Raw genomic sequence first — 13057 nt, forward strand, 5'->3', positions numbered from 1 at the left:
GTAACCTTAACTTTCATTTTTACTATTTTCTCTTGACCCACTCCATTTAGTTAACTACAGCTTGATATTGGGTAATAATGTATTAGAATTTGTACGCAAAGTGCAAATGAAATCAGATATCCAACTTCCTGCGTAATACAGTTAAAAATCTTATTTTAATACAAATTGCCATGACCTTCCTTATTTTTTGTTATAATTAGATTTTTTTCTTTTGTGTGCAGTTCAAAGTCGTATTTCTAATTTTCTAGAGCTGGAGATAGAGTTCTCATACCCTCACTAGGAAGTTAGTAGAAAGAGGGACAGCTGTCCTACATTCATTCATTATTTGCTTACTCATTCACTAACTCGTATCATTTATTCATTACTCATTAATTAAAAAAATTTTTTTTTAATTAGCTTTCTTTATTTTTGAGAGGCAGAGAGAGACAGAGTGCGTGTGAGGGAGGGGCAGAGAGAGAGGGAGACAACAGAATCCGAAGCAGGCTCCAGGCTCCGAGCTGTCAGCACAGAGCCCAACATGGGACCCAAACTCATGAACTGTGAGATCAAGACCTGAGCCGAAGTCAGTTGCTCAACCGACTGAGCCACCCAGGCGCCCCTCATTACTCATTAATTTAATAAATATTGGTTAGGTGCTTTTTCTGTCCCAGGTACCATTCTGATTGCTAGGAATATAATGGTGAGCCAGACCCATGATTCTGTCCTCCTGAAGCTTATACCTTGATCTTCACTTCTTCTTTTGTATTTCAAGTTCTTTTTTTTTCAAGTATTTTTTTTTTTAATTTTAGATTTATTTATTTATTTTGAGAGAAAGAGAGATAGAGAAAGAGAAAGAAAGTGAGAGCAGGGGAGGGGCAGAGAGAGAGGGAGAGGGCGAATTACAAGCAGGTTCCGCACTGTCAGCACAGAGCCTGATTGTGGGGCTTGAACTCAGGAACTGTGAGATCGTGACCTTAGTGGAAATCAAGAGTCGGATGCTTAACCAACTGAGCCACCCTCTTTTTTTTTTTTTTTTTTTTTTTTTTTTAGTGTGTGTGTGTGTGTGTTTGTTTATTTTTTTTTTTAAATTTTTTTTTTTTCAACGTTTATTTATTTTTGGGACAGAGAGAGACAGAGCATGAACGGGGGAGGGGCAGAGAGAGAGGGAGACACAGAATTGGAAACAGGCTCCAGGCTCTGAGCCGTCAGCCCAGAGCCCGACGCGGGGCTCGAACTCACAGACCGCGAGATCGTGACCTGGCTGAAGTCGGACGCTTAACCGACTGCACCACCCAGGCGCCCCTGTTTATTTTGAGACAGAGAGTTCGAGCAGGGGAGGGGCGTCTGAGCCACCCAGGAACCCCTCCAGGCTCTTTTTGAGTCCTTTGGCAGAATGTTGGAATGTTTGAGAGTGTTGGATACCTGCACTGTATAGTGGGATTTTGTGAAATCTTTGAGATGGAGAGAGTTAAGATAGGATAGGCAGTTGGGGAGGTTGAAGAAGAGGAGAGAGAAACTGCTGTTTCACAGTCAAGAGAGGGTATGTGAAGGTCCTCTTCACTCTGCCTTCTAGAGACCGGTAGTGAAGAAATTGAAAGATGCTTTATAAACCAAACTTGGGCATCTTTAAGTTATCAGACCTTCTAGTGACTACTTTTTGTTTTTGAAACTTTTAAAGGAATTGCTGATCAAGTCTTGGTTAACTGGTTATGTCTTTAGATAATAACTTCCTTTATTTTTTCTTTCATTTGCTTTTCAGTCTATTCTTATTTTGAGAAGGAACTTATATGTTACAATCAGTTCTCTCTCTTCCTCGTTGGCTCTGGAGGCATTGGTGGAAAACGGACGTCAGACAAAGTCAAGGTAGGCTATTATAAGCTTTATAAGCAAAATATATGGGTATGTAAGTATCCATATAAGCAAAATATATGGGTATGTAAGTGTATGTATATTTTGAACTTATCATATTACCATAGGTGTGATTTAACAGAGTAGATCCTCAGTAATTCACACTTCTTTGAATCAGAGTATCTTTGAATTGATTGAAAGAGCTACGTATGTTTGCATATTTTATTTATTTTTTTATTTTTATTTTTTTTATATATATGAAATTTATTGACAAATTGGTTTCCATACAACACCCAGTGCTCATCCCAAAAGGTGCCCTCCTCAATACCCATCACCCACCCTCCCCTCCCTCCCACCCCCCATCAACCCTCAGTTTGTTCTCAGTTTTTAACAGTCTCTTATGCTTTGGCTCTCTCCCACTCTAACCTCTTTTTTTTTTTTTTTCCTTCCCCTCCCCTATGGGTTCCTGTTAAGTTTCTCAGGATCCACATAAGAGTGAAACCATATGGTATCTGTCTTTCTCTGTATGGCTTATTTCACTTAGCATCACACTCTCCAGTTCCATCCACGTTGCTACAAAAGGCCATATTTCATTTTTTCTCATTGCCACATAGTATTCCATTGTGTATATATACCACAATTTCTTTATCCATTCATCAGTTGAGGGACATTTAGGCTCTTTCCATAATTTGGCTATTGTTGAGAGTGCTGCTATGAACATTGGGGTACAAGTGCCCCTATGCATCAGTACTCCTGTATCCCTTGGATAAATTCCTAGCAGTGCTATTGCTGGGTCATAGGGTAGGTCTATTTTTAATTTTCTGAGGAACCTCCACACTGCTTTCCAGAGCGGCTGCACCAATTTGCATTCCCACCAACAGTGCAAGAGGGTTCCCGTTTCTCCACATCCTCTCCAGCATCTATAGTCTCCTGATTTGTTCATTTTGGCCACTCTGACTGGCGTGAGGTGATACCTGAGTGTGGTTTTGATTTGTATTTCCCTGATAAGGAGCGACGCTGAACATCTTTTCATGTGCCTGTTGGCCATCTGGATGTCTTCTTTAGAGAAGTGTCTATTCATGTTTTCTGCCCATTTCTTCACTGGGTTATTTGTTCTTTGGGTGTGGAGTTTGGTGAGCTCTTTATAGATTTTAGATACTAGCCCTTTGTCCGATATGTCATTTGCAAATATCTTTTCCCATTCCGTTGGTTGCCTTTTAGTTTTGTTGGTTGTTTCCTTTGCTGTGCAGCACAGCTAACATCATCCTCAACGGGGAAAAACTGAGAGCTTTTTCCCTGAGATCAGGAACACGACAGGGATGCCCACTCTCACCGCTGTTGTTTAACATAGTGCTGGAAGTGCTAGCATCAGCAATCAGACAACAAAAGGAAATCAAAGGCATCAAAATTGGCAAAGATGAAGTCAAGCTTTCGCTTTTTGCAGATGACATGATATTATACATGGAAAATCCGATAGACTCCACCAAAAGTCTGCTAGAACTGATACATGAATTCAGCAAAGTTGCAGGATACAAAGTCAATGTACAGAAATCAGTTGCATTCTTATACACTAAAAATGAAGCAACAGAAAGACAAATAAAGAAACTGATCCCATTCACAATTGCACCAAGAAGCATAGAATACCTAGGAATAAATCTAACCAAAGATGTAAAGGATCTGTATGCTGAAAACTATAGAAAGCTTATGAAGGTAATTGAAGAAGATTTAAAGAAATGGAAAGACATTCCCTGCTCATGGATTGGAAAAATAAATATTGTCAAAATGTCAATACTACCCAAAGCTATCTACACATTCAATGCAATCCCAATCAAAATTGCACCAGCATTCTTCTCGAAATTAGACCAAGCAATCCTAAAATTCATATGGAACCACAAAAGGCCCCGAATAGCCAAAGGAATTTTGAAGAAGAAGACCAAAGCAGGAGGCATCACAATCCCAGACTTTAGCCTCTACTACAAAGCTGTCATCATCAAGACAGCATGGTATTGGCACAAAAACAGACACACAGACCAATGGAATAGAATAGAAACCCCAGAACTAGACCCACAAACGTATGGCCAACTCATCTTTGACAAAGCAGGAAAGAACATCCAATGGAAAGAAGACAGCCTCTTTAACAAATGGTGCTGGGAGAACTGGACAGCAACATGCAGAAGGTTGAAACTAGACCACTTTCTCACACCATTCACAAAAATAAACTCAAAATGGATAAAGGACCTAAATGTGAGACAGGAAACCATCAGAACCTTAGAGGAGAAAGCAGGAAAAGACCTCTCTGACCTCAGCCGTAGCAATCTCTTACTCGACACATCCCCAAAGGCAAGGGAATTAAAAGCAAAAGTGAATTACTGGGACCTTATGAAGATGTTTGCATATTTTAATATATAACACGTATTTGTAGAGGAGTCTGGCTGACATAAGTGTAATGTACCTGAGATAATTATGGGAACGTTTTTACTTTCTTCTACAGACTTTGCATCACCCAGAAGTCTTTAGGAAAACCTAACACATGCGAGTGATCCTTGTATAAAATAAAATCTTTATTCATTAAATGACTTAAGGACTTGTCTTGTGTAAGACGATTCTAGTTACTCTTTAGTTCTCAAATTCTACCTAAAAACATTTTTTTTTTCTAAAAATATTTTATAACTTGGACATTACTTTTCATTTAACCTGGCCTTTACTTCCGATTTGTTTGAGGTAATGAGATTATAATGTCGTAAACATTCTGGATAAATGAAGTACGCTTAAAGCAGTATTGAGAAACTGCTTCTGGAATGATGGTGTGAGGAGTCCCCTGGACCCTCTCCCCATTGAGTCAGCCATAATATCATAATGGGTGAAAGTTAAAACAAAAAGAAAACCATTTAAAGTGTCTGGAGATTGTCCTCAGGGCATATAGCAAATTAGGAAATATTTATTCAAGGAAGTCTTTATCTTGGTAAGACCATTGAGAATCTGTGGCATTTGAGCCATGGCTTTCTCCTTTTTCCCTCATCACTGGGCTCAGCATAATGGCAGTTCCACTCTAGGCATGTGTAGCCCAAGCACAGGATCCCTTGTCCCTGCTCCCAGAGCAGGCTGTCCTCCCAGCAAGAGCAGGTCACCAGATTTTCTTATGCCTCCCACAGCCCCCAGCTTGTGTTGTTGAAGCTCTGTTCCAGGTAGAAGTGGCTAAGAGTTACAGCATTCTCGTTCTCTACCTGGCCTCCACATGTAGAGTGGAAACTCTGCTCCACACATGGTAGGCTGAGAAGACTGAAGGACCCAATCCCTCTTGCCCCCACTTGCCCACAGGGTGAGGAAAGCTGAGGAGGCCAGAAGCTATTACCCCTGCCCAGCACAACTTCTTGTAGAGTGAGGATGTCACTTGGAGATGAGTGGGCCACTATCCTTGCCCCTACTTCTATGGCAGTGGAGGAGAGGTTTCACCCAGGCACTGAGGCAGCCTGTAATAATAGAGATCTCTGAAGCTCATCCCAAGGAATAGAGTAGTTGAAAGTTCAAAGGTAAGGGTGCCCACAGATATTAAGTTACTTTAGATTAACAACCAAGAGGAACCTTGTAGCTCCATGAGAACAATAAGCTAACAACCAGCCCAACTAGAAGTTTTCTAGAGAGAACCATGGAAAGAGAGAGCTAAGAAGAGCCCTCATGGGATCATGACAAAAACTGGCCTGACTTTAATTGGATCAGACTGTAGAGTGATTTATGCCCCAGGGCATTATTGAAAGTAATAGAGCAATCATCTGGTGATTAGTGGAGCCTAACGGTTGGGTATGATACCAAATGAGGCAGACACTTGAGCAGAGAGGTCAGGGAGAGAGAGTCACAGAGAACCCTGGTAAATAAACCCACTGTTATCCCTGGGTAACTGACTGTGTTCTTGCCCAAGGCTATACCTCTGAGGAGCCACACCAGAAGTTGCTCACTATTGGGGAAATAGACTTAGCTGAAATAATCTAGCCAAGGCACCACACAAATAAACAAATTAACAATAACCACAAGCCTGTCACAGGGAAAGGAGGTCAATATCCTGAGTTGTGTAATGGGTTATCTAAAATGTCTAGTCATCAACAAAAAATTACAAGACATGCAAGAAACAGGAGCACATGACCCATAGACAGGAAAATAAAACCAGAACAAAACAGGCAATAGAAACTGCCTTTGAGAGGACTTTGTAGACAAAGACTTCAAAGCAGCTCTTCTGAATGTGTTCACAGAACCAAAGGAAAGCACGCTTAAAGAAGTAAAGTACGATGACAGTGACTCATCAAGTAGAGAAAATCAACAAATAGAAATTATGTTGAAGAACCAAATAGAAGTTTTGGAGCTGAAATTACAATAAGGGAAATGAAGAATTTTCTAGAGCACTCAATAGTAGATTTTAACTGGCAGAAGAAAGAATCAAAAAGCCTGAAGATCTTTCTCTCTGTCTCTCTGTCTGTCTATCTATCTATCTATCTATCTATCTCCAGAGACAAAAAAAGATGAAAAGAAAAAGAAGTCTTAGTGAAATGTGGGGTACCTTAAGTATAGCGAGATGCATGTAATGGAAAGACCAGAAGGAGAGGAGAGAGAGAAATAGAAAAAATAATTGAAGGAATGATGGTTTTGATGAAGAACATTAATCTACACATGCAAGAATCTGAACCAACTCCAAATGGGATATAGATGCAAAGAGAACCGCACTGTTAGTAAAAAGTACATTTAAAGATTAAATCAATGTAGGTGTGTATTGTTTGTCTAGTTCTTATAGTTATTATCACCTTTTGCACTGGGAAAAGGGTCTTTACCTCTTTCTCCTTGGTGGCCCAGGGAATGGATCTGGTTGTATAATTCCTTTCGTTAAACAGGGTCATTTCAGGGAAATCACAGCATAGATGAGGCTAGCAGTTATGAGATTTTAAATGTTATCTCCTGAACAGAAATTATTTTTAAAAACATTTTATCTAACTTGCAGATTTTGTTATACTGAAACATGGTTGTTCATCAAATACTAATCTGAGTAAAGAGAGTACCAATTACTTTGTTAGTATTTAACCTGTGATGTTTTTTGGTTTCAGGAAGCTGTAGCCGTGCCTAATAGACCTCCTGATGCTGTACTTACAGATGTCACCTCACTTAATCAGGTGAGATTGTGTTTTTTGAAAAGCGATAAAGCCACCTGACTGCTGGCTCTTGAATATATAACTCTGATATCCTATAGTTGTGTGAGTCCAAACGTAGGGCTTTGTCCTTGAACATGATAAAGATTAAGGGTATATTTCCATAGTTGTAATCTGGTCTTTCTACATTTTTGCTCATCAGATTTTTTTCTCCACCATAAATCAAAAGAAAATATAGAAAGACTTTTCACATGTCACCTCAGGAAGCATCCTGCTTTGCTGGGCAGTGCTTAAAGACACTGCCTAACTTAGTAGTGAAGAATTTCATTCAACCCCTAGTGAGCAGGAGGAGAAGAATTAAAAGGCAAATTTTGGTCACCCTTTCCTCTTTCAGGAAAGAAAGTTGAGCTACATTGCTTGGAAACAGATTATTATTATTTTTTTTTTAATTCTTTTTTAATGTTTGTTTATTTTTGAGAGAGAGAGAGAGAGAGAGAATGAGTAGGGGAGGGGCACAGAGAAAGGGAGACCAAGAATCTGAAGCAGGCTCCAGGTTCTGAGCTGTCAGCACAGAGCCTGATGTGGGGCTCAAACTCACAGACTGTGGGATTGGGACCTGAGTCAAAGTCAGACGCTTAACCAACTGAGCCACCCAGGCACCCCAGAAACAGATTATTTTATGCCAGCTTTAGTGGATAGGCAAAATAAAGCATCTTAGGAGGGGTAGGTGATTTAATGTCTTTTTTTGGGCATAAATAATTTGTTTTCTGATGGAGGAGATAAAATGCCCTATCAGTTGACAAATTTTTTGAGTATGCAGATTTTATTTAAGAAACAGAAGGTAACCATAAAGATGAGAAAAGCCACTTTGTGTTTGAGAGTCCCCAAAGATTCTTCCCCACAGTGGCCAGAGGAGTAACCATGCAGATACAGAACGAAAACATAAAGCTCTGAAGATACACTGTGAGGGAGCTACTGTAATGACAGCAAATTATTTATAAAGTATATGTGGTTTTTGATACTAACTTTGATATGCTTGATATGAGAACTTATGCAGGATTTCTGTTTGCTGGCAAATAGAAATATAATTTCACGAGCCAGAAAGAATTAAGATTGGTACATATTTAATTATATTTTTCTCCTGTGCTTGTATAACCAGGTGACGGAAAGAAGAACACTTTTTTCCAGAGATTAGTTTTTGCCTCTAAATGTTTTTCCCATCCCTGTTTCTTATCAGTTTCTTATGCGTGCACTCATATTTGTGTTTAATTAAAGTTTCATAGTGAAATTAATTTTATTAAGGCACTAGAAAGAACAGAAAAGGACTTCGTGGTTTCATGGTTCACGAAACCCCACAGTGCTCCCTTATTATTCTGGAGTTACTGAAATGATGAAAGGTATCTGCTGTAGATAAGAAAAGCTGAATAGTTTGCAAGGCTTGAATTTCTACACACAGTAAGTAGAGAGACTTTTTTTTCTTTTCCTCTTTTTCAGAGTAGAACTTTTCGTTTATTTTCAGCAGAGTTCTCTTTTGCTGTGTGACAAAGGGAAGTTTTTAAGTTAGCAAACTTTTTTTTATTGAAAATTTTTTTTTAGCATTTATTTATTATAGAGAGACAGAGAGCATGAACATGGAGGAGCAGAGAGAGGAGGAGACACAGAATCTGAAGGAGGCTCCAGGCTCTGAGCTGTTAGCGCAGAGCCTGACGCAGGGCTAGAACTCATGAACTGCAAGATCATGACCTGAGCCAAAGTTGGACTCCTAACCGACTGAGCCACCCGGGCGACCCTAGTTAACAAATATTTTTTGTATAAATAACGGGCATCTGTCATTTGACAGAGCATTTTAGTCTCATGTGGTCATTTGAAAATCTCACCGAGGGGCGCCTGGGTGGCTCAGTCAGTTGAGTGTCTGACTTTGGCTCAGGTCATGATCTCACGGTTCATGAGTTCGAGGCCCACATCAGGCTCTGTGTTGACAGCTTGGAGCCTGGAGCCTGCTTCGGATTCTGTGTCTTGCTCTCTCTCTGCCCCTCCCCTGCTCGTGCTCTGTCTCTCTCTGTCTCAAAAATAAATAAAACATTAAGAAAAATTAAAAACAAAACAAAAAGAAAGTCTCACAAAAGCCACCGTTCAAAAACCATTTTTCATTAAACTTTGCATAAATTTCAGGGGCTTTATGGGCTGTTTTAAACTGAATCTGAGCTATATAGGAGACATAGATCAAGTGGAAAAACTGATGTGTCATCAAGGAGCGGAAAGACACTCAAATACTCAAGATGTAAATGTCAAAATAACTAGGGCACCTCTTCCAAACTGTGAGTGATTAAACACGGGCTTTGAATTGCTGAGCAAGTGCTGTGGACATTCACAGTGGGGATACTCACAGGGAATGATGTTCAGCAAGCTTTGGTAGGAAAGATGGAACTTAGCTGAACCAAAATGGCGTGTAGATACTCTCTCTTTACCAGAGACTTAGGGCTTGCAGTTTGGCCGGAAAGAGGATAAGACGTCATGATAGCTGACTGTAAGAGAAGAGAAGAGCATGATGGCGTAGAAAGAGTAAAAACTGGAGCAGCCACATGACAGAGAAGTGGGAGATGGTCATGGTTGGGCAGATCTTGAAGGAGTGGAAATAAGGGAAAAATTACGCTGTTATAGTGTCAACTATACGATAGGTTTTAAATTAAGTCAGTAACTTTTCAATCACTGAGGAAGCGGGCAACCGTAGTTTTAGTTGTACTGAGATCACTTCTGGGGTGGTCTGTTTATCATGTCCTTAGGGGAATTTCTTCATCTTCAAACTTATGAAGTTGTAAGTGTCCTTTGAGTGTTTTACAATTAATAAATAAAAAATTCATCCTTAGTAATCTAGAAAGGCCAAAGAATAAATAGATATTAGATGTCAGGCTTTACAGTTGGGGGAAGAATGAAAACAAGTACCTCTAGTTTCCCAGATAGTTATTTTATACCACTTATTCCAACAGGATTTTAGCTACTCTCATTTTTTTAAATTAATTAATTCATTTTGAGAGAGAGAGAGCAAGCGGGGAAGAGGCAGCGAGAGGGAGAGACAGAATACTGGAGTGGGGCTCGAACTCACAAACAGTGAGATCATTCGCTGAGCCAAGATCGATAGTTGGGTGCTCAACCAGTTGAGCCACTCAGGTGCCCCACTACTGTCATTATTAAATAAAGTTAGTCTTTGGCATGTTAGTTATATCATCCATTAAAATATTTTTTATTACATTACGAGGTGTATTATAAGTACTACTTTTTTTTTTTAATGACTGTGGATTGACTGGGTGTTCCTTCTGCCTTAGCTTGTGTAGCTATTCTCAGATGGTGGCTGGGTAGGGCTGGGAGGCCAAAGATACCATCTTTGCTAAGTTTAGGGGCTTCTTGCTGACTTTTGGCTGGAGTGCCTCTAAACTTCTCCACAAGGCCTCTTTCTTCATGTGATGTCTCCTCTTCCAGGGCCTTTCTGTATGGTCCTCAAGGGGACTGACCTGTGTTTAGATTTCTGGAGCTCTTTTCTGTGTAGCTTCTTCTTCTTCTTCAGTACGTACAGATTCTAGCTGCATAGACTCCTGGAACTCTGATCTCTGTCTCTTTGACTCACTGAGACTGTTTTGCTGTGTTTGGATTTCCTTTCTTGCCCCACAGTCTGAAAAGTGCTGTCAGAGAGCTGTGGCTCTTGTTTGTGTCTCTTCTATCAAGTCTTAATCCCATACTGCTTACTGTAACATCTAAGAGCAGTGCCTCCCTCTCTGCCTTAAAATTTTTTTGCTAGTTGTTGGCAGTGGAAGAGTACTCTCTCATGGCCAGAAGTAGAAATCATAAACCTTTTCCTATGCCCTTGGTACAAACCTTTTATGGTTTTTACCATAAAATAGTAGTTTCTCATTTTCTCACTTGTTACCATACGGTTTTTCAGTATTTATCGTTGTCTCTGTTTTTTACTTGTTTCCTGTATTACAGTTAAAGAGCCTATTTTATTTTCTTGTTTCTCTCTCCTTTATTCTCATCTTTTGATATGCGTTAATTTTACTTTTTCGGAGCATTTAACATTTGTATATTCTTTGTGTATTCTCTTCCCCATCTTCATTTTAGTGTTAGATTTGCGACTGATTGTATCAGTCCTTTTGCCAAACCTTCCCCCAACACCTCCTGGTTGGATAAAGCCCCTCCTGTGGTAGGTGCCCCAAGAAGCGCTCATGTATATAGTGTTTCTTTGGTTCCTGTGTATTTAAAACTATTTTTCTATACCCTGCATACTTGAAGAACAACTTGGCTGGATATGAAATCTTGAGTTTCTTAAAAATGGTGCTCCATGGACCTTGCTTTGAATGTGGCTTTTGAACACTCTGATGACAGTCTTTTTATCTTTCTCCAGGTTTCTTGGTCTTTATTCTTTAGGCCCTTAGAGTTGTTCTTTATCTTTTTTCTTTACCTTTAAAGTCAAGTAATTTTACTAGGCTGGGTCTCAGTGTTGCCCATTCCTGGCCATTGACCCTATGTCACTAGTGGGCTTTTTTAATAGGTATATTTAGATAGTAAAATTTTTTTTAAATTAAAAAAAAAATTTTTTTTTAAATGTTTATTTTATTTTATTTTATTTTTTATTTTTGAGAGAGAGAGAGACAGAGACAGAGTTCAAGCAGGGGAATGGCAGAGAAAGAGGGAGACACAGAATCTGAAGCAGGCTCCAGGCTCTGAGTTGTCAGCACAGCTGACAATCTCGTGAATCACGAGATCACAACCTGAGCCGAAGTCAGATGCTTAACAGACTGAGCCACCCAGGCGCCCCTAGGATTATAATTTTAAATAGTAGTTCTCATTCATTTTTCTGTTTTTCTTCTTCAAATACTTAAGTTATATATGCATTGGATCTTTTTTCTGTCTTATTTTAGCCACTTTGTAGCTTTTTTTTTTTTTTTTTACTTCTTTCTTGGTTTTGTTTCTTTTTTTTTTTCCCTCTTTTCTTTTTTTTCTCTCTTTTTTTTTTTTTTAAGTTTATTCATTTGTTTTGAGAGAGAGAGAGCACAAGGAGCAGGGGAGAGGCAGAGAGAGAGGAAGAGAGAAAATCCCAGGCAGGCTTCATGTTGTCAGTGCAGAACCTGATGTGGGGCTCAATTTCGTGAACCGTGAGATCATGATCTGAGCTGAGATAAAGAGTTGGACACTTAACCAGCTGAGCCCCTCAGGTGCCCCTCTTGGTCTCATTTCTGTTCTGTTTTTTTTTTCCCTCCCTTTCTTCTGTGCCCCTTATTAAATTTTTATTTGAATATGTTTTCCTCTAGGCATCTTATAATTTAGTCTTCATTTCTGATAGGATTTCCCCCCCCTTCCTTTTCTTTCTAGAGTTTAATTATATCTTATTTCATTCCTTCATGTTTGTTGTCTGTTGATGTTGTTCTTAGTTTTTGAATTTTAAATTCATGGTGTTTCTTTCGTATCCCCAAATGCTTGAATGTTGTGTTACAGTTTTGTTCTGTTTGGTAGTTGGTTGTTTGGGGAGATTTCATTTATGGTAATGTTTTGGTTCTTGTTTCCTCTTTTAGTCTTAGAGTAGCTTCATATAGATGGAGATTACTTAAATGTATGCAGTTTGAGAGGAAGATTGGTAGTTTGTGATGGTTTACACAATTCTCTCATTATGAAATTCAAGATTGCCCTCTTCTGTCAGTGTGGCAAAGTGCATTTTTTTTTAGAGATGGCTTTTTTGGAGTGGGACGTTGTCAGGAGCTGTTTTATTCAAAACATTTTTTTTAGTTCTCTTTATCTTTTTTTTTTTTTAAACTTTTTTTTTTTTTTATTTTTTATTTTTTTGGGACAGAGAGAGACAGAACATGAACGGGGGAGGGGCAGAGAGAGAGGGAGACACAGAATGGGAAGCAGGCTCCAGGCTCTGAGCCATCAGCCCAGAGCCTGACGCGGGGCTTGAACTCACGGACCGTGAGATCGTGACCTGGCTGAAGTCGGACGCTTAACCGACTGCGCCACCCAGGCGCCCCATAGTTCTCTTTATCTTAAATTTCCTCTCTTCTTTTTTCCTACATTATCCAGTCTTCAAAAGGGACATTGTTTTTTTTTAACCC

General features: G+C 39.5%; 1 protein-coding gene across 2 annotated transcripts in view; it reads left to right on the forward strand.

The window, feature by feature from the left end:
- HSD17B4 (hydroxysteroid 17-beta dehydrogenase 4) overlaps positions 1-13057 on the forward strand; it is an 88047-nt gene that overhangs the window by 46909 nt on the left and 28081 nt on the right. For both annotated transcript variants that reach the window (XM_047083778.1, XM_047083786.1), the window contains exons 16-17: positions 1739-1842; positions 6915-6980. In XM_047083778.1, coding sequence (XP_046939734.1) covers positions 1739-1842; positions 6915-6980 — 170 coding nt within the window. The remainder of the gene's footprint in view (positions 1-1738; positions 1843-6914; positions 6981-13057) is intronic.

Source organism: Lynx rufus, unplaced genomic scaffold (assembly GCF_022079265.1).
Source record: "Lynx rufus isolate CCGP_SWC_20201006 ecotype Redwood Valley unplaced genomic scaffold, mLynRuf1.p SCAF_1, whole genome shotgun sequence".
NCBI classification, from domain to species: domain Eukaryota; kingdom Metazoa; phylum Chordata; class Mammalia; order Carnivora; family Felidae; genus Lynx; species Lynx rufus.